Raw genomic sequence first — 26,351 nt, forward strand, 5'->3', positions numbered from 1 at the left:
CTATACACTGTTATATACCGCTATACACTGTTATGTACCGCTATACACTGTTATGTACCGCTATACACTGTTATATACCGCTATACACTGTTATGTACTGCTATACACTGTTATATACCGCTATACACTGTTATGTACTGCTATACACTGTTATGTACCGCTATACACTGTTATGTACCGCTATACACTGTTATGTACCGCTATACACTGTTATATACCGCTATACACTGTTATGTACCGCTAAACACTGTTATGTACCGCTATACACTGTTATATACTGCTATACACTGTTATGTACCGCTATACACTGTTATGTACCGCTATACACTGTTATGTACCGCTATACACTGTTATGTACCGCTATACACTGTTATGTACCGCTATACACTGTTATGTACCGCTATACACTGTTATGTACTGCTATACACTGTTATGTACTGCTATACACTGTTATATACTGTTATACACTGCTATACACTGTTATATACCGCTATACACTGTTATATACTGTTATACACTCTTATATACTGTTATACACTCTTATATACTGCTATACACTGTTATATACCGCTATACACTGTTATATACCGCTATACACTGTTATGTACCGCTATACACTGTTATGTACTGCTATACACTGTTATATACCGCTATACACTGTTATGTACTGCTATACACTGTTATATACTACTATACACTGTTATATACTGCTATACACTGATATGTACTGTTATACACTGTTATATACTGTTATACCGCTATACACTGTTATATACTGTTATACACTCTTATATACTGTTATACACTCTTATATACTGCTATACACTGTTATATACCGCTATACACTGTTATATACCGCTATACACTGTTATATACCGCTATACACTGTTATATACCGCTATACACTGTTATGTACCGCTATACACTGTTATGTACCGCTATACACTGTTATATACCGCTATACACTGTTATGTACCGCTATACACTGTTATGTACCGCAATACACTGTTATATACCGCTATACACTGTTATGTACCGCTATACACTGTTATGTACTGCTATACACTGTTATATACCGCTATACACTGTTATGTACTGCTATACACTGTTATATACTACTATACACTGTTATATACTGCTATACACTGATATGTACTGTTATACACTGTTATATACCGCTATACACTGTTATATACCGCTATACACTGTTATATACTGTTATACACTCTTATATACTGTTATACACTCTTATATACCGCTATACACTGTTATATACCGCTATACACTGTTATGTACCGCTATACACTGTTATGTACCGCTATACACTGTTATGTACCGCTATACACTGTTATGTACCGCTATACACTGTTATGTACCGCTATACACTGTTATGTACCGCTATACACTGTTATGTACCGCTATACACTGTTATGTACCGCTATACACTGTTATGTACAGCTATACACTGTTATATACTACTAATCACTGTTATACACTGCTATACACTGTTATACACTGCTATACACTGTTATATACTGTTATACACTCTTATATACTGCTATACACTGGTATATACCGCTATACACTGTTATATACCGCTATACACTGTTATATACCGCTATACACTGTTATATACCGCTATACACTGTTATGTACCGCTATACACTGTTATGTACCGCTATACACTGTTATGTACCGCTATACACTGTTATATACCGCTATACACTGTTATGTACTGCTATACACTGTTATGTACCGCTATACACTGTTATGTACCGCTATACACTGTTATGTACCGCTATACACTGTTATGTACCGCTATACACTGTTATATACCGCTATACACTGTTATGTACCGCTATACACTGTTATATACCGTTATACACTCTTATATACTGTTATACAGTCTTATATACCGCTATACACTGTTATATACCGCTATACACTGTTATGTACCGCTATACACTGTTATGTACTGTTATACACTGTTATATACCGCTATACACTGTTATGTACCGCTATGTACTGCTATACACTGTTATGTACCGCTATACACTGTTATGTACTGCTATACACTGTTATGTACTGCTATACACTGTTATATACTGCTATATACTGTTATGTACTGCTTTACACTGTTATACACTGCTATACACTGTTATATACCGCTATACACTGTTATGTACCGCTATACACTGTTATATACCGCTATACACTGTTATGTACCGCTATACACTGTTATGTACCGCTATACACTGTTATATACCGCTATACACTGTTATGTACCGCTATACACTGTTATGTACCGCTATACACTGTTATATACCGCTATACACTGTTATGTACTGCTATACACTGTTATGTACCGCTATACACTGTTATGTACCGCTATACACTGTTATGTACCGCTATACACTGTTATGTACCGCTATACACTGTTATGTACCGCTATACACTGTTATATACCGTTATACACTCTTATATACTGTTATACAGTCTTATATACCGCTATACACTGTTATATACCGCTATACACTGTTATGTACCGCTATACACTGTTATGTACTGCTATACACTGTTATATACCGCTATACACTGTTATGTACCGCTATGTACTGCTATACACTGTTATGTACCGCTATACACTGTTATGTACTGCTATACACTGTTATGTACTGCTATACACTGTTATATACTGCTATATACTGTTATGTACTGCTTTACACTGTTATACACTGCTATACACTGTTATATACCGCTATACACTGTTATGTACCGCTATACACTGTTATATACCGCTATACACTGTTATGTACCGCTATACACTGTTATGTACCGCTATACACTGTTATATACCGCTATACACTGTTATGTACCGCTATACACTGTTATGTACTGCTATACACTGTTATGTACTGCTATACACTTATATACTGCTATACACTGTTATGTACCGCTATACACTGTTATGTACCGCTATACACTGTTATACACTGTTATATACCGCTATACACTGTTATGTACCGCTATACACTGTTATATACCGCTATACACTGTTATGTACCGCTATACACTGTTATGTACCGCTATACACTGTTATGTACTGCTATACACTGTTATGTACTGCTATACACTGTTATATACTGCTATATACTGTTATGTACTGCTTTACACTGTTATACACTGTTATGTACTGCTATACACAGTTATATACTGCTGTATATACTATTAGGAGGCACATAGCCTTCATGCTGCCTAAAAATTTAGACGACGACGCCCCCCCCCATCCCCCCTTCCCCCACCACCATACCAAATTCTTGACCTAACCCCTTCCCTCCAGCCAGTGGTGTAACTTGACCTGCTTGCACTTTCTAAATTACCGGTGTCTTCTTATGTAGCACAGGGGTCTTTGGGCCCCTCAGGTTCCTGGGCACGGTAGCGACTGCTACCTCTGCACCCCCTATAGCTAGGCCCCTGCATGGGATATTTATACCCTATTGTACTCCATTTAGCATCTGCCTGTCAGGTGCCACCTCCCGGTGGTGAGTCCTAGTGGCCTCTGGAAGTGTTAATGAGATGTGTCCTACTCTCAAGCCCCTAGAGATCCCATTATGTATCATTTCTGATGTCTGTACGATCGGTATGATGGAACATGAATTATGAAAACATCGGTCCCTGCCCTTCCTTTGGTACTTCATATCTGGCAGCTGGTTGGGGAGGGGTGGTGAACATGAGTAATGAGGGGACTTTGGGCTGGGCCAGAATGGAGGGAGTCATCCCCTCGGCACACCCCTATTACTGAGGGGGCATAATAATGTGTGACCAGTGTAAGGAAAATTTACTCTCTTCCCTAACGGTGTGTCCCTGACACATGATTTCAGTGGCCAGCTTGAATTAAGTCTTACCGGTACCGGGAGAATGAAGAAGATAGACCACATGAACACATGTCTATTTCCAATCCATTCTGGTTTATTCACAGCTGGCAAACAGTTTTAATAGAGGGGGTTGAGCTTCCTTTACATCCAATCATATGTTAGCATTAGTATTTGACCAATAGTATGGTCACACATAAGCTCTGCATTAACATCATAGCTGACTCCTAGTAACAGCATTTGACCAATCAGGTATATACACATAGGCTAGCATACACTTGAACGAGATGTCCTTTTATGGCTAGAAGGCTGTTCATACTTTCAACATGTATGGATTTCCTGAAACAGTTTAAGGAAGTGTCTCACATTCCATAGGGGGAAGGGAGGTTTTGTAGTGCACTAACCAAATGTAATACACGTGGCTAAATGAGACAAAATGGAGTCACATATATCCCATCAAATCCCCTCTTAGAACCTTATATATATACCTTATACTATATGGTTCTTTCTCTGCTCTTCCTTGGTTTGCTTATAAGCCTTTAGGTATTCCATATACCCTTCAGCAGTATAATCCTCAGGCTTTGTTGAGGTTGGGTTTACCTCTTCTACCTCTACCGGAGTATAGAGGAATGTTGAGTGTACCCCTCTTTCGGCCACATTTTTGACATATGGCTAGAAGGGAGGGCACACACTACAGACAACAGCAGAGACCCACTATTGCAGCGACCACGGCGAGTGCCACTCCTAAAACATATCTTATTTGACCAAAGTCAGGTATTCAGCCAAAAAGCCAGTCCCACCAACCTTGGTCAACATCCTGTTTTATATGTTTTCTCATCTCCTCTAATTGGCCTATTTTATCTTTTATTCCACGGGAGTGATCTAATAAATTGAAACAACACATCCCTGCGAACGCTGAGCATCCTGTACCATGTTGGAGCAATAAATAGTCAATAGTTGCCCTATTCTGCAGGATAGCCTTTTCATACGATTGTATATCAGCAGCATATCTTGCAGAACTGCACTAGTGACATTTATCTGTTTTATCATAAAACAGGCAAGTTTTGATATTGTCCTGTGGTTATATATGGCCAACCCTGGTACTCCTATCAAAGATACCCCTAAACTCATATATTCTGCTCTAGAGAGGAGATTCACATTATAATCACAATTTTCCGGTAACTGTAGAGAAGTGTCTCTCGTGTGTCGTGTCTGCATTGCTGGAAATAGTGGTATCATTGCTAATGTCAGCCTGGCTATTGTACAGGGTCCCTCTGTTATATTGGCCGGTATGTATGTGTAACTAGTATTCCCACAGGCCAATACCCATCCTGCTGGTAGAGGTACATGTTTGTCTAGGGATGGTACTGTTTTTGTAATATTACATTGCATATTCTTTCCTGATATTATCTTTTTACAACTACCTAAATCTCTATCACAAATATTTGGCTTAATCTTATTCTGCATTTTTGCTTGTATGCAGGGAGGCAATAGTGTCTCATCACAGGTGAAGTTATAACATATTTCTGCTGCTGTGACAAGACCTGTAATTACTTCTATCATATTACTCTGCAGATTCTCATATGTAGGACAGTCATAACAAGCATGATAAGGATCTACATATCCATATTTAACATCATGATCCTCCAAGTCTGTGTCGTTCCATTGGGAACGTAGGAGCTCCGTCCATACGTCTAGTGGGGTGGGGACTGCTACCAGACATGTCTCCAAAATGTTAGATGCCGATAAAGTGGTTTGGAGACAAAAGTCAGTTAAGTTCAGAGTTTTGGCCAGGTACAGCCATAAGTTCTCCTTTGTCTTGCATAGACTGTCTTCCCCTCTGCATTCTGTTTCCAGGTATATCTGTCTGTTCCACAGCCATGGGACAGTAAGTAGGAGACACAAAATTACAATTATTAAGGCACTACATCTCAGCCATCTCGAGGAATTTCCCGACTGCGTCATCTTGTTGGGGGTCAAGGCTGTCTGCCTCCGTTAGTACCCCTTCTGTATCTTCTTCGAGGTCAAGGCTGTCTGCCTCCGTTAGTACCTCTGGGCCTCGTTGGAGGTCAGGGCTGTCTGCCCCCGTTAGTACCTCTCTTTTCTTCACCAACTTAATCCTTGTGGCGTGGATCCACGTGAGCGATTGTTCAGTGAGGACCGCTGTTCTGGTGATCGCGACTACCTCGGTGGGTTGTCCGTAGGTGAAACTTCCTGGTTCCTTTCCCTTCTTTAAGATCTTGATCATCACCTGGTTGCCTATCCGGAATGGACGGGTTGATTCCTGTGAAAGAGAAGGAGACTTACAAGCCACTTTTTCTTCAGTTTTACTGAGGACTTTGATCAGATTAGTACTTCTCTCTGATCAGGTCCAAGTCCCCTTCCTGCACCACCAGGGGGCGTCTTGCCCATGGTGTGGGGAAAGGCCTACCCATGAGTATCTCAATGCTGTTTATGTCCTACTCTGTGGAATGTCCTACTCTGTGGAAATGTGCTACTTAAGATGGAAGCACTGTGTTGGGGAATGCATAACTTCCCCTCTTCGCAGACTAATCCTATCTCAGGATTTTTCTGCAATACTGGATAACACCAGTCCTGCTGTTCCTGTTCAGTGACATACCACTGAAGATCAGTAAGTATTTGCAGCATCTCAGGGGTTGGAGATGCCAAACATGGCATCTCCTAATGGTTATACAAACCTGTGAGGTTGCTTTTGGCAACTCATTTCGCCATCTTAACTGCCAGCGCATTGCCCTGTGAGACATGATCCTTACCATCTGCTGCCGTGAATCCTCTCCTCTGCCAGATCATACCATGGTCCCCCACTACCCCATGTGTGTACCTACTCTCAGTATGAATGGTGACAGGTCTATCAGCATGTAGAATACATGTCCTAGTGAGTGCAATAAGCTCAGCTGCCTGCTGTGTTGAGTGCGGATGTCCTTGAGTAGGCCTACAACATCATGAGTGGTGTGCAAAATGGTGTAATGTCACATTGTGAAAGAATTTGCCGACTCTACCATCATAGCACAGGCTGCAAGAGAACGCAGACATGCCGGCATCCCCTGGACAGAGGTGGGCATTACCTTTGAGAAAAACACACAAGGACGCAACTTGCCTCCGTTTTCTTGTGTCAGTACACCCGCCATGGTTTTACAATTTTGGCGTGCAAACATGTGGAAGGGCATATTATAGTCAGGGAGGCCCAGCCCTGGACTCGACATGAGCGAACATTTCAGATAATCAAATGCATTGTACATTTCAGAAGACCATTTAATCAAATCTGGATTTCCATCCAGAGTGGCTTGCCTCAAAACATTGTCAATAGTAAAAGCAATCAAGAATCCATTGTCTACAGTAATTTATCATACCAAGGAAAGATAACATTTCTTTCTTGGTGTGCGGGGCGACCAAACCCGCAATAGACTGGACTCTTTCTGTGCTGATTCTCCGTTCACCTTTTGTGAGGACAAAGCCCAAGTATTCAACCTGCATTTTACACCATTGCATTTGCTTAAGTGTCACTTTGTGACCACATCCTGACAACCATTATAACAGTGATAAACCATCCTGAATGCTGGCCTCCGCTGACATGCTACACAGTAATAAATCATCGACATATTGCAGCAGCACAGAACCTTGGGGGGATGTACCATGACTCTAACATCGCTCGGAGGACTATGCTGTACACTACAGGTGAATCAGCATATCCCTGGGGCATCTCTGCACCAGGTCAGTTGGCGTCTGTCAAAGGAAAAAGCAAAAAGTAGTCTGGTTATCTTATCAACTGGGATAGAAAAGAAAGCATTTTTCAGATCTATCACACTGAACCAAACAGCGTCTGCTGGAATGGCAGATAATAATTAAGTGACATCAGGTACAACAGGGGCTATAGGCACAATGATGTTGTTGATGGCCCTTAAATCCTGTACAAAGCGGGCAGCACCATCTGCCTTTGTCACTGGATTCACGGGCGTGCTGTAGGGTGAAATCACCTCTTCCAGGATTCCCTTTTGTAGGAATTCTTCTATCATTGGCCTAAGCCCATCAAGTTTCTCTTTTAACAGCAGGTATTGTTTCTGGAACACTGAGATGACACCTGGTTTCACAGTAGCTGTGTAATGTGTGCAATCTATGAATCCTGTGTCATATTCATTTGAGGACCATAATGCAGGGTTAATGTTATTCTGGGTGGTCCTGTATGTTTGCAAGAATCAGTGGCACTGGTGTAGAGACTGGAATGAGACCTGAGTGTACTCTTATGTCCTGATTCTTTGCTGATACCTGCAAGTTAAGCCTAATGAACAAATCTCTCCCTAATAGGCTGACTGGGCAATCTAGTATAATGCTAAATACATGACATGATGTATTCCCTGTCCATGGTTTCTACTGGTAAGGAATCTGTTCTGTATGTCCTTGTCAGTACCCCATTTATTCCCATAGAGGGCTCACATTTCCTTCCTGACACTCTGAGTCACCTAAGTCCGCCCCTTTTGGTGGACGCTTTGGTCTGTCTTCTGTTCTGCCATTAGTATCTTAGCTGTCCATACGAGCAGAGCTCTGATGTTAAGCACAACACTGAACATGTAACATGTAACTGCAAACATTGAAACAAACAGATCTGACAATACAGACATGAACACACAAAGGGCCCATAAAAACTTTTCATTGAAATAAAAATGTACAGCTTGATCAATGCTGTTGGTACCAATAAAAAACCCAAAAACTTCCAATAAAATAAAATAAAATTCTTAATGCGCATATTTAAAAACAAATACCGTATTCCATACGCATTCATATACATTTTCATGTACTCATCTTCACAAACCAGCTCATAACCACGCCCTTATACATAAAATATGAATTGCACACACACAGCTCTGCTACGTACATACAACTCAGAGCCACACCCATTCACATTCCACTGAATCATGTATCTTTCACCCAATCACACAATCTCTTTGTTACATCCCAAAACTTGCAGCACAGACAAACACAGCAATTGCTGATGGTCTGTCACTGTAAAACAATATACATGTTAATCATACAGTCATTTTGTTAAAATTAACAAATCATCTTATATGCCATGTCGTTTTTTTGGTTTAGTGTTACACACATCGTTACTTATTCTATATAACTAACACTTCCCCCATTTCCTCTGCCTTGCGTCTCTTATTTCAGGAGTGTTCAAACAGGGGAAGTAAAGCAATACATGAAGACGTTCAGCTGTACCACATGTTCCTCAAACTTTTATTCACATCTGAATAAGAACTTATTGGGTGCAACCTTAGATTGATACGAGTGGACACTTCTAATTAGCATCATCACTGCAGGCACATTTTAAACCATCGGAACATGCAATTTGGAAAGATACAATTAATACTGGAGCCCTGTCTGGAATATCTTATAGATAACACAGGTTAGTATCTTCACATTGCTGCTTATGCATTACCAATTAGCAGCCCCCCTCCCCCCTCAACCCCCATATGAAATTCCTGAGCAGAGAAGGGGGGTGAGATGGGAGGGGGCTCTCTCTGAAAACACATCTCAGACAGAACAGGAAGACATTTTTTTTTTTTTTTTTTTTTGTGGGACTACAAGTGACATTTTGGAATGTGGTGGGGGGGAGGGATGCCTCATGGCAACCTTTGTTCTCTATAGGATTCAAAATCCTCCATCTTGAAATAAGAAATGCTGCTCATTTCATTTCTCTAACTTCAAGTTCTCTCAGTCACTTCCATATACACTTTTTCACCATTACTCAGCTTGCACCAGGCTATTATTATCCTTCAACAACTTCTCTCTTCAACTATCAATACACTTATGCATTAACTGTCCATCTTTTAGTGCTGTAATCTCTAATTCCAGGAACTATAAATCGTCACTATTTAAACACACACAGATCATTAGGGCAACAAAACTTAACCAGTTCATTTCTGAACGTTTAACACAAGCCCTTTCTAATTGCAAACACTGAGACACTTTTTCCCTTGCCATGAATTAACTTCCTGACTCTGCTGTGTCTTGTCACTCACTATAGCCCCCCTTCACAATCACAGGAGCTCTGATGTACACTGTCTGTAAGCTTCTAACAGATTTTTTGCAGCCTTTCATCCCTGCCAGCCTGGCATAACATTCTGTTTCACATTTTAACTGTCAATTCTCACATCTTGCCCAATTGTCTACTCATGTGTTAACTAGAAAATAATTTGTGGGACTAGACCGTGCAACAAAGTTTACATGTTGACAGTGATAGAAACAGAATGATTTCAAAGCGGGATGCGACCGTAAACTTACCACCCGGCCAACATCTCACACAGACAGATAATCTTAATACTTCTAAAATACTTATACTATATATACATAAGAGTTAATTCAAGCTTGTATCCTTCTGTTCCCGGAACAGATATCCTTATATAGTGCACTATCTCTTAACGATACGGACTCAAATGAGCCTCTTACAATCAACATTTTATAACGATATGGACTCAATGATATGAGCCGCTTACAATCAACATTTTATAACGATATGGACTCAATGATATGAGCCGCTTAAAATCAACAAGCTCCCTGAGCTTTTGCGCGTGTCCCAGACATCGCAATTCACCGAAATCATAAATAGATGGTTCGACTTACTTGGATGAGATTTTGGTCATTGCTCCCAGGTCCAAGGCGAACAAAAATTGATGTCTTTCACGGTAGACCTGAAGAGTTGACCCTCCCAATCCCGGAAACTGAGCCCCCAAATCTGTAAGGAAAATTTACTCTCTTCCCTAACGGTGTGTCCCTGACACATGATTTCAGTGGCCAGCTTGAATTAAGTCTTACCGGTACCGGGAGAATGAAGAAGATAGACCACATGAACACATGTCTATTTCCAATCCATTCTGGTTTATTCACAGCTGGCAAACAGTTTTAATAGAGGGGGTTGAGCTTCCTTTACATCCAATCATATGTTAGCATTAGTATTTGACCAATAGTATGGTCACACATAAGCTCTGCATTAACATCATTGCTGACTCATAGTAACAGCATTTGACCAATCAGGTATATACACATAGGCTAGCATACAGTTGAGCCAGATGTCCTTTTATGGCTAGAAGGCTGTTCATACTTTCAACATGTATGGATTTCATGAAACAGTTTAAGGAAGTGTCTCACATTCCATAGGGGGAAGGGAGGTTTTGTAGTGCACTAACCAAATGTAATACACGTGGCTAAATGAGACAAAATGGAGTCACATATATCCCATCAACCAGGAATATTCTAGTTGACACATTGGGGACCCAATTCACAACAGACATCTTCTCCCCGTCTCCGTGAACAGCAAAAGACTTTTACAAAGCCACTCGCTAAGTATCAGACTTTCTGTATTTCTTCTTTTTATTTTCATCACAGTTTTAGCCATGTTTCATATCACTGCTTCCGTATGCCTCAAAGCTACTTGAACAACATGTCCATTCAGAACTGTCCTCTCACCTCTCCTCCTGCTCCCTCTCTGACCGGCTCCAATCTGGCTTCCGACCCCACCACTCGACTGAGGCTGCCCTTACCAAAGTCACCAATTACCTACTAACAGCCAAAACCAAGAAACAATACTCCTTCTTCTCCTTGACCTGTCCTCTGCCTTCGACACTGTCGACCACTCCCTTCTGTTACAAACTCTCTCATCTCTTGGCATCACTGACCTGGCCCTCTCCTGGATCACATCATACCTCACAGACCGGACGTTTAGCGTCTCCCACTCTCACACCACCTTCTTGTCTCATTCCCTCTCTGTTGGTGTCCCGCAAGGCTCTGTCCTAGGACCCCTGCTCTTCTCTATCTACACCTTCGGCCTGAGACATCTCATAGAGTCCCATGGCTTTCAGTATCACTCTTATGCTGATGACACACAAATCTACCTCTCTGGTCCAGACACCACCACCTTTATTATCCAGAATCCCACAATCTTCAATATCCTCCTTCTTCTACTCTCGCTTTCTAAAACTTAACATGGATAAAACAGAATTCATCATCTTTCCCCCATCTTGCTCACCCCCTCCATCAGACCTTTCTATCACCATCAATGGCTGCACACTATCCCCGGTCAACCAAGTCCGCTGTCATGGAGTGACCTTGGATTCTGCAATCTCCTTCCGACCGCACATCCAAGCCCTTTCCACCACCGACCACCTCCAACTCAGAAACATCTCTGCTTATACCTACCCTCATCATCTCCCGCCTAGACTACTGCAACATTCTCCTCTGTGGCCTTCCATCTAGCATTCTCGCGCCCCTCCAATCTATTCTCAACTCTGCTGCCCGACTGTGACAAACTCCCTTCTTTTGAGGTTGCCACGGGTGCTAGGAGAGGACTACTTGCCAGCCTCTTACCCTGTGATTACGGTCCCATGTTGTATGCACCGGTTTTATGCAATAGCTGCATAGTTATATAAGTTCATGTATTTTGCTGTCTTTTGCTACCATGTGGCTAATGGAGCCTCTGTCCTTGGGAGATAAGTGGATCACTTCTCAATTGTCTCCAGGACAAAAGACTGTGTAGAACCGGTTTTGGACAGAAAACCCCTGAGTACATCCAGGCTAAAGAGACTTTTACTAACTTTTGAACTCCTGGTCTAATTCGTGCCATTTTGGGATGTGTTACATGTCTATGTGTATTGTAAAGGGTGGGACATTGTATACGTTGAGTAGTGAGGTCTGTTCCATTGTCTCTCTGTGTGTATTGGCGATTGCCCTCTGTCCTGATAGATAATTGAATTACACCTCGGTTGTCTCCAGGACAGAGGACAATGTGTATTCTCCTGCCTGGGTTGATTATGTTAACCATGGTGTACCATGATTATATCACAGGCAGAGGGGAGGAGTCTATGTGGGTTGTCACCTTTGTGTTATGGGTTAATGTATGTTTGTTGTGGGTGTCTCCCTTGCATGGGAGCAGGGGATAAAAGCAATTGTATTTTTTGAATGTGAGGCCTTCCAGTAAAGTATTTCTAGCATTCAGCTTTGGCTCATGTATAGACTTATTTGGCGATACTGGCGATACCAGCGATACTAGCGATAATAGCGATCTATTTCTCTGTGGATTATTTGGCGGTGCTATTTCATGGGAAGAAGGGAATACTAGACGGTGACACGGATGATACTGTCACACCGACTAATCCACCTCTCACCCTGTTACTCCTTTGGCTCTCCCCTCAGCCCATACCTTCACTGCCTTCCCATTGCCCAGCGAATTCAGTTCAAAATACTAACAAATACATACAAGGCTGTCCACAACCTGTCCCCTTCCTACATCTCTGAGCTACTTTCCCTATACACCCCCACACGCAATCTCCGATCCTCACAAGACCTCCTTCTCTCCTCTTATCACCTCTTCCCACAATCGACTCCAAGATTTCTCCCGTGCATCCCCCACAGTCTGGAACTCGCTACCCCAACATATCAGACTCTCACCGACAGTGGAAGAAACCTAGAAACCCACCTCTTCAGACAAGCCTCCTTCTCCCATACCATGTAGATTGTAAGCCTCGCAGGCAGGGCCCTCTCTCCTTCTGTACCAGTCTGTAACTCGTCTTGTTCATGCTTAGTGCAATTGTCTGTATTATGTATGTGCACCGCTTATCATATGTACAGCGCTATGGAATGAATGGTGCTTTAATAATAATAATAATAATAATGTTTCTACATCTGTTCATGTCTCTATTTTTGTAACAAAATTCTGAGCCTTTTTGCACATTACAGTCTAAAACTGTAACTGCATTATACAGGAGACACTGTCCTGGATCCTGCAGGAGGTTGTACTGTGCGATACTCCATTATACTGGATCCTGCAGGAGGTTGTACTGTGTGATACTCCATTATACTGGATCCTGCAGGAGGTTGTACTGTGCGATACTCCATTATACTGGATCCTGCAGGAGGTTGTACTGTGCGATACTCCATTATACTGGATCCTGCAGGAGGTTGTACTGTGTGATACTCCATTATACTGGATCCTGCAGGAGGTTGTACTGTGCGATACTCCATTATACTGGATCCTGCAGGAGGTTGTACTGTGCGATACGCCATTATACTGGATCCTGCAGGAGGTTGTACTGTGTGATATTCCATTATACTGGATTCTGCAGGAGGTTGTACTGTGTGATACTACATTATACTGGATCCTGCAGGAGGTTGTACTGTGTGATACTCTTTTATACTGGATCCTGCAGAGGTTGTACTGTGCGATACGCCATTATACTGGATCCTGCAGGAGGTTGTACTGTGTGATACTCTTTTATACTGGATCCTGCAGGAGGTTGTACTGTGTGATACTCCATTATACTGGATCCTGCAGGAGGTTGTACTGTGCGATACGCCATTATACTGGATCCTGCAGGAGGTTGTACTGTGTGATATTCCATTATACTGGATTCTGCAGGAGGTTGTACTGTGTGATACTACATTATACTGGATCCTGCAGGAGGTTGTACTGTGTGATACTCTTTTATACTGGATCCTGCAGAGGTTGTACTGTGCGATACGCCATTATACTGGATCCTGCAGGAGGTTGTACTGTGTGATATTCCATTATACTGGATTCTGCAGGAGGTTGTACTGTGTGATACTACATTATACTGGATCCTGCAGGAGGTTGTACTGTGTGATACTCTTTTATACTGGATCCTGCAGAGGTTGTACTGTGCGATACGCCATTATACTGGATCCTGCAGGAGGTTGTACTGTGTGATACTCCATTATACTGGATCCTGCAGGAGGTTGTACTGTGCGATACGCCATTATACTGGATCCTGCAGGAGGTTGTACTGTGTGATACTCCATTATACTGGATCCTGCAGGAGGTTGTACTGTGTGATACTCCATTATACTGGATCCTGCAGGAGGTTGTACTGTGCGATACGCCATTATACTGGATCCTGCAGGAGGTTGTACTGTGTGATATTCCATTATACTGGATTCTGCAGGAGGTTGTACTGTGTGATACTACATTATACTGGATCCTGCAGGAGGTTGTACTGTGTGATACTCTTTTATACTGGATCCTGCAGAGGTTGTACTGTGCGATACGCCATTATACTGGATCCTGCAGGAGGTTGTACTGTGTGATACTCCATTATACTGGATCCTGCAGGAGGTTGTACTGTGCGATACGCCATTATACTGGATCCTGCAGGAGGTTGTACTGTGTGATACTCCATTATACTGGATCCTGCAGGAGGTTGTACTGTGTGATACTCCATTATACTGGATCCTGCAGGAGGTTGTACTGTGCGATACGCCATTATACTGGATCCTGCAGGAGGTTGTACTGTGTGATACTCTTTTATACTGGATCCTGCAGATGTTGTACTGTGCGATACTCCATTATACTGGATCCTGCACGAGGTTGTACTGTGCGATACTCCATTATACTGGATCCTGTAGGAGGTTGTACTGTGCGATACTCCATTATACTGGATCCTGCAGGAGGTTGTACTGTGTAATACTCCTTTATACTGGATCCTGCAGGAGGTTGTACTGTGTGATACTCCATTATACTGGATCCTGCAGGAGGTTGTACTGTGCGATACTCCATTATACTGGATCCTGCAGGAGGTTGTACTGTGCGATACTACATTATACTGGATCCTGCAGGAGGTTGTACTGTGTGATACTCTTTTATACTGGATCCTGCAGAGGTTGTACTGTGCGATACTCCATTATACTGGATCCTGCAGGAGGTTGTACTGTGCAATACTCCATTATACTGGATCCTGCAGGAGGTTGTACTGTGCGATACTCCATTATACTGGATCCTGCAGGAGGTTGTACTGTGCGATACTCAATTATACTGGATCCTGCAGGAGGTTGTACTGTGCGATACTCCATTATACTGGATCCTGCAGGAGGTTGTACTGTGCGATACTCCATTATACTGGATCCTGCAGGAGGTTGTACTGTGCGATACTCCATTATACTGCATATTGCAGGAGGTTGTACTGTGCGATACTCCATTATACTGCATATTGCAGGAGGTTGTACTGTGCGATACTCCATTATACTGCATATTGCAGGAGGTTGTACTGTGCGATACTCCATTATACTGGATCCTGCAGGAGGTTGTACTGTGCGATACTCCATTATACTGGATCCTGCAGGAGGTTGCACTGTGCGATGCTGTAGATGTGCACTGTCAGTGACGGCCATGTCTCTGTGTCTATTGCAGGTCCTGGATATTGGGGTCCGGTCATGGAGTGGTTCGGCTCAGCAGATGTGCGCCAGTTACTGCACAACAAGTTTGTCGCTGTCCTTGGAGACTCCAGTAAGTGACCACGTCCAGTAGGTACTGTGTACGGTCCTGTACCCCTCCTCTCCCAGTATCAGGGCTGATGGCTCCGGGCTCGTGTCTTTCAGTTCAGAGATCCGTCTACAAAGACCTGGTGAAGATGCTGCAGGACGACGCGTTTCTCTCTGAAGCCCAGCTGAAACGCAAGGTAAGCTTTGTGGAGATAAGAGTGGTAAATAGTCAAAGCAGAGGTGAACCATTGAAAGGATCTTCAAATCCAATAGAGTATATAGAACATATCTACCACTTCTGTGGCTCTCTTGTTTTCATTGTCACTGCTCCATGGTCTTCATGAAGGTCCTATGCTTTGTGATGCCACTCCTTTACTTTTGTGGTGTTGTGGCCATTCCATACTTGAGGAACAGTATGACCCAAGTCGGCCGACCGAGAAAGTCTCTCGATTTCCCTGGACAACTTGTCTTGCTTTGGTTGCATTATCATGCCTGAGACTTCCCTCTTCCCCTCATAATCCTAATCTTTCTGGGCATGTGTTTTGACACAGCTGAGATAGGATGTCTCTCCCTCCAACAGCGTATCTGATCTCTACAGGGTCAGTCAAATATTAAACCGTCACAGCATGAAGATGTTAGTTCTAATTGTCTCCTTCATGGAGGCAATTCCCTTGCCAAGTTCTTTATGCTGCCCTTTTTGCTCCAGACCCGCTATTCTAACTTGGTGGAACAAATCCATTGCGTCTTAGAGACGTTATGCTGGGTGCCTCGGACACCATCGAGGTGTCACCACGTGTTGCTGCTCTCTGGAAGGGATGGTAAGGCGTGGTGCACCCTAATGGGAAATAAGTCCAGAGAGTCAGGGTCTGCAGTAACCAGGGGGCTTCTTTACTGGAGGGATTCAGGTGCAAAACAGAAGAAGGGTTTGATGCTGAGGAAAGGCTTGATCTAGCTGTCCCTTTCTCTCTCAGAAGGCTGGTACCCTGTTCAAAGGCTGGTGGCCCACGGTATGTGGCTCAGTAATCCGAGTGGCTTCTTGGTCACAGGGCTGGTTCACTTCATATACAAGCTGGGGTGTCGCTGTAGATGCCACTGGCTGTCTGGATCCATGATGACTTGCTCTGCTGGCGCTGGAACATCTACTGTTTGTGACGGCAAATTGCAGTGGCCAGGTTTGAGGTGGCCCCAACGCTATGCTTGGTCCCCTGGACACCGCCGATGTGTCACCATGTACATATTGCTGCTCTCCGGAAGGGATGCTAATTCATGGTGCACCCCAATGGGAAATAAGTCCAGAGAGTCAGGATCTGCAGTAAACCAGTGTGCTTCTTTACTGGAGAAACTCAAGTGCAAAACAATACAGACGAGGCATAGTGCTTCTCCAGTCTCCTCCCTGGCCGAAGAAGGGTTTGATGCTGAAGAAAGGCCTGAGCTAGCTGTCCCTCTCTCATAAGGCTGGTACCCTGGTCAAAGTCTGGAGGCCCGCGGTCTGTGGCTTGGTAGTCCGGGTGGCTCCTTGGTCACAAGGCTAGTGACCCCATGGTCTATGGCTCAGTGTCCTCAATGTCTTTTTCTGGCCACTCATGCAGACTGGTAAAGTCTCCTCTTTTAAGCACTGGTCCCTAACTGCAGAACCCTAAGGGCTCTGTCTGCTTTGCTTATATACAGCTTCTAGATAGACTAGAACCTTCTAGTGGGAGGAGTGGAGTGGAGAAGCTCAGCACAAACAGATACAATGTTACACTTTCCGTCTCTCATAGACTTGCATTAGAGCTTCAATGATATTCAATGGCAATGACACAGCAGTGTATATATATTTATCTAGACACATACATGATGTTTTAGACTAAGAAGGCTAATTAACTGTCCATTTAATATTTTGTTAAAATCAGCAATTGATATGATACATACTGAGTATATGTTTTTAAGGATAAGTAGGAAGCCGTCTGTAACCACAGGTGGTGTTCAAGGCCATTAAAAGAAAGACTCGTTACTTTTAATAAGATAGGAGTTTCTCGTTATTTCTTGATGTGAAATTCTACAGAAGTGCCTTAACCCTAATCATGTAAGAAAAAACCTATATAAGCGATGTATTCAGACTGCGCTTCAGACAACTCTTGAGCAACTACTGCTATAATGACTTGTCTCCTTGTACAAGAAAATAAACAGCCTATGACTCCGACGAAAACTGCGCCTCAATTGAGAATTCTGTTAAAGGAGTTTTTCGGGTTGAGAACTGACCCTGGACATATCCCCATCTTCCCCCACTCAGCCCCTCTGACATGAGCATCGGAGCATTTCACTCTCCGATGCTCACCCTTGCCCTTTGCTGAATCGCACAGGGCAAGGGCTTTTTCTGGAGATCCAGCGATGCACCCCGCTCTAATGGATGGACTTTAGCGCTGCCCTAGCCAGTAAAATGCCTAGGGCAATGCTAAATCCCTCCCATCACTGCCGGTGACGTCACTGAGAACACTGCTAGGTGAGAAATGTAAACAAAAAATCCCTTGCCCTGCGCGATACAGCTGAATCCGGACAACCCCTTTAACAAGGTGGTTTGTAATGACAGTGGACACAGGTCTCAGCTGGAGGCATAAGGTCCTTTCAGGAGTCCAACCTCAGTGTGTTGTCACTGCAGGCATTACTTCTGTCCCTTCAACAGTAGACCTACTTCCCAGTTGGTCACCGGGTCAAAGTTTAGTTGTACAATGCCACAGCAATTACCCACGTAAACCAGCTAGGCTGAACCTGTGGCTTTGCAGCCGTGTGCAATGGGCACCTCCCCCTAAGGCCCTATATATAACGCATCCCAGTTGTAGGAAATGCAGCCTAAATGTCTCTATGTGTGTCACGGTGCTCCTACCTGGATCCCGCTGGACCCCAGGCTTTGGCTCCGAAACAATAAATAGCAAGAATAATTCAGGGATAAAAGAATAACTTCAGTCCAGACCTTGAGATGAAGTTCAATGGCAGCTTTACTTGAGTAAACGTTTTTCCAAAACAGATTTCAGGCTTTGTCTTGGTTCCAGCAGGCTTTAGCATTAAAATGGCAGGCAAACTCCACTGTGCCATATCTTTTTCTCTCTGACTCTGCTGTACTGACAGGCTGGCTGTATAACTCAGCTTCTTCTGTATGCTGCACTTCACTTTGTATGGTTATGCCAGGGAACTTTCCTCCTGGCTCCTGAGGCTTCAAGCTTTGGCCTCCATGGCCAGCAGAGCTTAAGGTGCTCTGGCTGGTGTGGGCACGTCCAGCAGAGACGTGCCCCTGCACACCTGTCCCCTAGCAGGGAGTCAGCTAGACTGACTAGAACTCCTGCCCCACCCTTCCTGCAGGAAGTAGGACTCACTTCTCTCCAGAGGGGGTTTAAAATGGAATGGACAGTGTGGAGGACCTAGACAGAAATACCCAAGATGACATAAAGGTTAGTCCATTAGAGATAGTAGCAGGGTGAAGAAGTGGTAACACCACTCTGGGGTGTTGCACATGTCAGAGACGACCTTCATCCTAAGTTGGGCATACATGCATGTTTCAACTCATTGAAGAGGTGGCAAACTGGATCATTGACTTTTTAAGCCATGTGTGGATAAACCCAGGAGAGTGGGCCCTTTGTCCTGAAGTCTTCAGTGAGATCTGTTTAGGATGGTTCCAGATGGATATAGGAGGCATCTTGTGGCGGATGCACTAGCAGGGGTGGATTTGCCATAGACCTTACAGGAAAATTTCCAGGTGGGCCAATGCCCAGGGGGCTGCCCAAGCCCCCATCTCTGCTGCTGGCTGGGTACATAATATGCTATCAGTGGTAATTAACTCTGTGAGAATCAGGTACTCATGTACCCGGCCAGCGACATGTACTCCTGAATTCAACTATGTCCCGCAGAAAATGGCTTCTATTGATGGCCACCACAGTGGGACAGCTTTGGGGGCAACATATTGTGTGGCACTGTGTTATGTGGTTGTGGCGAAACCAACCTCGCCACTGGGCTTTGGAGAGGACTGGCTGCTGGCCTCTTGCCCCTGGATTATGGGCCATATACTAACTTTTGAACCCCTGGTCTGATTCATGCCATTTTTTAATATGTTGTTCCCCTGAATGGATTGATTGCGAATATGTAATTTTTATGTGAATGTGATGTATGGTTTTAGAGTTATGAAAGTGGGGTAGAAAGTATGTTTAACTGTATGTATAATTGAGTCTCCTCTCAGGATAAGGGGAGGGAATATTCTGGGTGTGTTTCTATTGTCCCATTGTGTGTTTAAAATGGTGATGTCTGTTCTGTTGTCCTCACATGTGTATTGGCGATCTCCCTTTGTCCTCGGAGATAATTGGATTGCTCCTCAGGTCGTCTCCGGGACAGAGGAGGAGACCATGATGCATTGTGGGGATATGTTGTCCTATGTCACAGTCTTCATTCTGGTCCTCTGGGGGGCGTGAACGATTGGTTGCTGTAGTTACATTGTATGTCTTGTAATATACTGATTGGTTGTATTTCAAACCCCTGTGGGCAGTACTATGTTTGTTTTTTGTGAATAAAAGAGGCTGTACTTCAAGTACAGTCAGACCACCGTTTGACCCTCAACACGGAGCCTTGTCTCGTTATTGGGGGGATTCACTGTATGCTGTTAGAAGACTGATTGCCAGGATTGTATGCTTTTCCTGTTCGTCTGCTAGCAGCTATTCGTGAGGTTCCAGTTTGGAGTGCTACTTTGTATCCAGTTCGGTCGTTTGGTGTCCTGCAAGTAGCTGTGCCTGTCTCTCCGAAAGGGGCTTATCGCCTAAACGGATTTTAACCCCTTGTCTGCTGAAACGGTCCGTTACAGTGGTATTTTGCGCTATGGTATTCTGACCCTCCCCCTACTTTTGTTGTCCCACCTCCTGTCAATTTAGACGCTCTTACAATATGGGGCCAATTTTAGGTATTTTTTTTCCAGGGCCACTTTAGGTTCCCAATCCGCCCCTGGGCACTAGTCATCCCATGGAATCAGTCTGCCTTTCACTGCAGGTATATGAACCTGGTTGTGTTACTGTCTGACGTTTCTTGAGGTCTCACTGTTGGAGAAGACCTTCTCTCTCACAGTCCAATTTTGCTGCCAACTTTAACTATTCTTTGTTAATTGGTATCAACAAGTCATCCAAACAATGCATTAGAGTAGAATAGCCATCATCTTCTCAGATTTACCATGAAACATAGAAGTCTTTTTTCCGATGGTGCCATGCAATATTTCCATCTGTTGTACGATTCTCTCTCTCACTTTCCTTCAGGGAGGTCGCATATGGTGCTTGGCTTTATCTCCCTCAGCGGTCAGCACTGTCCCATTTCTTTACAGTGCCAGTGACCTTTTGCAACCAAGTCCGCTTTCCATACATTTTTCAAGGAGTGGCCCATGCTGTGCCTCTCTATAGTCACCCCTCAGTGAGCCAATCCGCTTTCAGCTTGGTGTCCATTACAAGAGTCAGTTAGGGGATTTAAGACCGTAATTTAGTGTTTGTTATCGCCTGTGATTTATATGTACCTAGCTCAATGTTTGCTCTGTGTTCAGTCTGCATTGCATTCCAGTTTAGTTCTTCCTGTGAATTGACCTCGGCTTGTTCCTGGATTAATCTCTCATCTACTGTCTTGGTTTCTACTGACTCTCCAGGCTTCGACTCTGTGGCTCGTTTCTGGATTAACCCCTCATCTACTGTTTTGGTTTCTACGGACTTCCCAGGCTTTGACTTTGTGGTTAGTTTCTGGATTAACCCTTCCTCTACTGTTTTGGTTTCTACTGACTCTCCAGTCTTTGACTCTGTGGCTTGTTCCTGGATTAATCCCTCATCTACTGTTTTGGTTTCTACTGACTCTTCAGGCTTTGACTCTGTGGTTAGTTTCTGGATTAACCCTTCCTCTACTGACTCTCCAGGCTTTGACTCTGTGGCTTGTTCCTGGATTAATCCCTCATCTACTGTTTTGGTTTCTACTGACTCTCCAGGCTTTGACTCTGTGGCTTGTTCCTGGATTAATCCCTCATCTACTGTTTTGGTTTCTACTCACTTTCCAGGCTTTGACTCTGTGGCTAGTTTCTGGATTAACCCCTCATTTACTGTTTTGGTTTCTACGGACTCCCCAGGCTTTGACTCTGTGGTTAGTTTCTGGATTAACCCTTCCTCTACTGACTCTCCAGGCTTTGACTCTGTGGCTTGTTCCTGGATTAATCCCTCATCTACTGTTTTGGTTTCTACTCACTTTCCAGGCTTTGACTCTGTGGCTTGTTCCTGGATTAATCCCTCATCTACTGTTTTGGTTTCTACTCACTTTCCAGGCTTTGACTCTGTGGCTAGTTTCTGGATTAACCCCTCATTTACTGTTTTGGTTTCTACGGACTCCCCAGGCTTTGACTCTGTGGTTAGTTTCTGGATTAACCCTTCCTCTACTGACTCTCCAGGCTTTGACTCTGTGGCTTGTTCCTGGATTAATCCCTCATCTACTGTTTTGGTTTCTACTGACTCCCCAGGCTTTGACTCTGTGGTTAGTTTCTGGATTAACCCTTCCTCTACTGACTCTCCAGGCTTTGACTCTGTGGCTTGTTCCTGGATTAATCCCTCATCTACTGTTTTGGTTTCTACTGACTCTCCAGGCTTTGACTCTGTGGCTAGTTTCTGGATTAACCCCTCATCTACTGTTTTGGTTTCTACTGACTCTCCAGGCTTTGACTCTGTGGCTAGTTTCTGGATTAACCCCTCATCTACTGTTTTGGTTTCTACTGACTCTCCAGGATTTGACTCTGTGGCTAGTTTCTGGATTAACATCTGCCTTTCTCCACTGATTTGGCTTCACTTGACTCTCCTGGCTCAGACTCTAGCTTGTTTTACTCTCCTGCAACTCCTTGGCATCTGATAGGTCTGCTACCTATGTGTGGAATGATGGTAAATGTGCACAGATTAGATATTAGTAGTCACCAGCCAGATTGTTTAGCAGTGTGTACATCTCCTGTGCCATTTATTAGCCTTAATCACCATATACTGGAATGAACCCTGCTGGATTCTGAGTTATAAATGTCTAGGGCAGCGTGAATTTGTATCCTGTCCTACCTGATGTTTAAATTTTACATCTCTCAATTTCTGAGCTCCTCAGTAATGAGCGGACCTCTCTTGAAACTCTCTGTGCTGCTGTGGACCCTGATCGTTCCTGTTTGTGACCTAGCACAAGAGCCCATATCCTCCAGCACTTGGTTAATCCATAGTATGTGTTTTCTCTGCAGGGGGAGCTATCTTTTGAGAATGACGCTCTGGTGGAGGGCGGCGAGCTGGATGGACTGCACAATGAAACCACCTTCCGAGAAGTGCGGCAGTACCGGAGCTGCCACCATCTTGTACGCTTCTACTTTCTGACCCGCGTCTACTCTACTTACCTGGAGAGCGTACTATCGGATTTCCAAAGTGGACCCCAGCCCGATGTGCTGATAGCAAACTCCTGCGTCTGGGATGTCAATAGGTGACCGCCGCATTTCAGTGTAGCCGCCATTTTGATAAAATAGATCCTCACCGTCCTCATTTCCTGCAGGTACAACGACAAACATCTGGAGGCTTACAAGACCAACCTGGACACGATGTTCCAGCGCCTCAAGGAGGTGCTGAGCCCCGAATGCCTCATCATATGGAACACGACCATGCCGGTCGGGTACAAGGATAGCGAAATCCTAGGGGTAACTGCGCCAATGTCTGTGTCAGGGAAGACAGTCCACCCGTAAAGTGATGTGAGTGTTGCTGTCCATATAGATAAAGCAGATGCCATGTTGACGCCTGCTCCGTCCTGTCACCATGATGAGACTGACCATGTGGCACAGACTAAATTGTACATCTGATAAGCAGTCACACCCTGTAAGTCCCTGTTTACATTATGATATTGGCCTCAGTTTGAGATAAACACAGAGGAAAGCCCCGGACATACACCTGGGATGAAGGCCTGCTACAGAGAAGTATAGTGGGATTAGTCTCCCGTAGAGTCACATCATTGGGCCTTGGTGGTCCGGTTGTGCGGGGAAGGGGGGGGGTTACTTACCCCCATGTAACCCCTTTGCTGTTCTGGGTTTCTGTCTCCAGTACATGGTACACAACCTAAGGATGGACGTCGTGGAGGGGAACTTCTTCAGCGCCACTTTGGCGGATTTGCACAAGCTGGACGTGCTGGACATGCACTATCACTTTCGCTGTGACCTGCGTCTCAGATGCCGGGACGCCATCCATTGGAACCAGGTGGCTCATCGGAAGTACACCCAGATCCTTCTGACCCATATCGCACAGGCGTGGGGGGTGGAGGTGCCGAAGGGCAAGATGCTGGAAGGTGAGGGACACAACTCCTCTCTTAAAGGGGTTGTCTGAGTTATTTTTTTGTTCTTTGTATGTTTCTAACTAATCAAATGTGAAGTCTTTACCATGCACTTACTGCATCTACAGTTGCTGCTTTCTCAGATTTCACTGAGGGTCACATGATCTATGATGTCAGCTTCTCTCCCTGCTCTGATGATGTTTCGTGTACAAGCCTGAGAGAGCTGATCTGTGTCTGTACACGAGACGTCATTGTGCTGGCCACGCCCCCTGCACTACATCACTGTGCTGACCATGCCCCCTGCACTGCCCTCACTGTGCTGACCACGCTCCCTGCACTTCCATCACTGTGCTGGTCACGCCCCTGCTCTGCTGTCTGCTCTCTCCCTGGATTCTTCAGAAAAAAACTTTAACCCCTTCAGTAGCACAGACTCAGGGCTGAAGGCTTTACTGAATAGCTGCAGGCAGTAAGGAGACAAATGCTGGGCACAGGAGCTGACAGACTGGAGGAGTTCTGTAGAGCATTGCAAAAGTACAGGTAGGGGGAATATCCTGTGTGTATCAGAAGTGTCATTGTACAGCTGGGACTTGTAGTCCCACACATATAACATGCTGCTGAGTCTCCCAGCAGGCAGACATGTCACTCAGGGAAGCTCTTGTATCCACTCCCTTAGCAGTGTCATTATACAGCTGGGACTTGTAGTCCTACACATACAACATGCTGCTGATTCTCCCAGCAGGCAGACATGTCACTCAGGGCAGCTCTTGTATCCACTCCCTTTGCAGAGTGGGGGAGGCACAAATATTTATGAGGAAAACCTCAGAGATTGTTGTTATTGCAGGTAAACAAAGGGCCAGAAGAGAACCAGGGAAATTAGGAAATAGATATTTTTTTTTGCCTAAAAATTGCTTAGCTTAGTTATATATTGCTGACCATCAGATGTACAGGGCTATATTTTTTTTCATAACCTGGACAACCTCTTTAAGGCAGGTTTACCCTGCACAATGTTACAGCTGATTGTCTGATCGTTCCTTCCCGACAGGAAAGGAGACGCATTTACATGCAGCGATCTCCTTCACAGTATGAGGACGAGCAGTCGCTATTGCGATCTCTCGTCCTTATACAGAATCATGGTTTATGGGCAGCAGATCACAGTTTAGACTGCACGATCTGCTGCCCAGAAATAATCATTGGTGGTGCCCGCACGAACGACAGGATCACCCAATGGACGATCGTTCCCCTAGTTTTGGCAGCACATTTAGATGGGCAGATTGTCCAGGAACGGTTGTTCCCGAAAATCGGCGGTGTGAATCCACCTTTACAGCATGTCATCTGTACCGCACCCGCGCTGCCTCCTGTCATCTGAGGAGCACACGGTCTAGTCTGTTATAATCTGATGTTGTGCTATGTAACATAATGAGCTGTCTGCTCACAACCTGTCCTGCTCCTTCTACCCCGCCGAGCCTCCGGACTCCATTGCATTGAGGAAAGTTCCCTATCCCAAGTTGCCCCCATAATCCATGAGCAGGAGCGCTGCAGTCAGAACTATTGCTGCCTCCTCCCAAGTTATGGGACCACAATACACCGGAGGCTGGGGTGCGCTTGGGACACCGCGCGGGGGCAGCGGCTCATGGTCTCATCACCTCTCTGTCTGCAGAGACTGCGTATAGAAGTCGGTAATAAGTGATCTGGATTGTTTTATACTTAACTTTTACTTTTTAATATATAAAATAGGTGGGATATATCCCTCAAAATAACACAAACTGAATACACAAAACCGTTTCCAAAGCCCCACAATCAAGAAGGGGTGCTTGATGAAAACGGCAGCGACTGTGTCCACACCTATTCAGGTAGTGTCGGACACAGGAGGTAACAAGTGCTGGTATGCACTAA

At 44.3% G+C, this 26,351-nt stretch overlaps 1 protein-coding gene across 3 annotated transcripts in view; it reads left to right on the forward strand.

Annotated features, from left to right (window-relative positions):
• LOC120990540 (PC-esterase domain-containing protein 1A-like) overlaps positions 1 to 26,351 on the forward strand; it is a 69,414-nt gene that overhangs the window by 33,333 nt on the left and 9,730 nt on the right. For all 3 annotated transcript variants that reach the window (XR_005776435.1, XM_040419417.1, XM_040419418.1), the window contains 5 exons: positions 16,081 to 16,176; positions 16,269 to 16,348; positions 23,392 to 23,624; positions 23,694 to 23,835; positions 24,233 to 24,473. Coding sequence is in view for 2 of the 3 variants with exons in the window: in XM_040419417.1 (XP_040275351.1) it covers positions 16,081 to 16,176; positions 16,269 to 16,348; positions 23,392 to 23,624; positions 23,694 to 23,835; positions 24,233 to 24,473 (792 nt within the window). In the remaining variant the exon portion in view is untranslated. The remainder of the gene's footprint in view (positions 1 to 16,080; positions 16,177 to 16,268; positions 16,349 to 23,391; positions 23,625 to 23,693; positions 23,836 to 24,232; positions 24,474 to 26,351) is intronic.

Source organism: Bufo bufo, chromosome 2, assembly GCF_905171765.1.
Source record: "Bufo bufo chromosome 2, aBufBuf1.1, whole genome shotgun sequence".
NCBI classification, from domain to species: domain Eukaryota; kingdom Metazoa; phylum Chordata; class Amphibia; order Anura; family Bufonidae; genus Bufo; species Bufo bufo.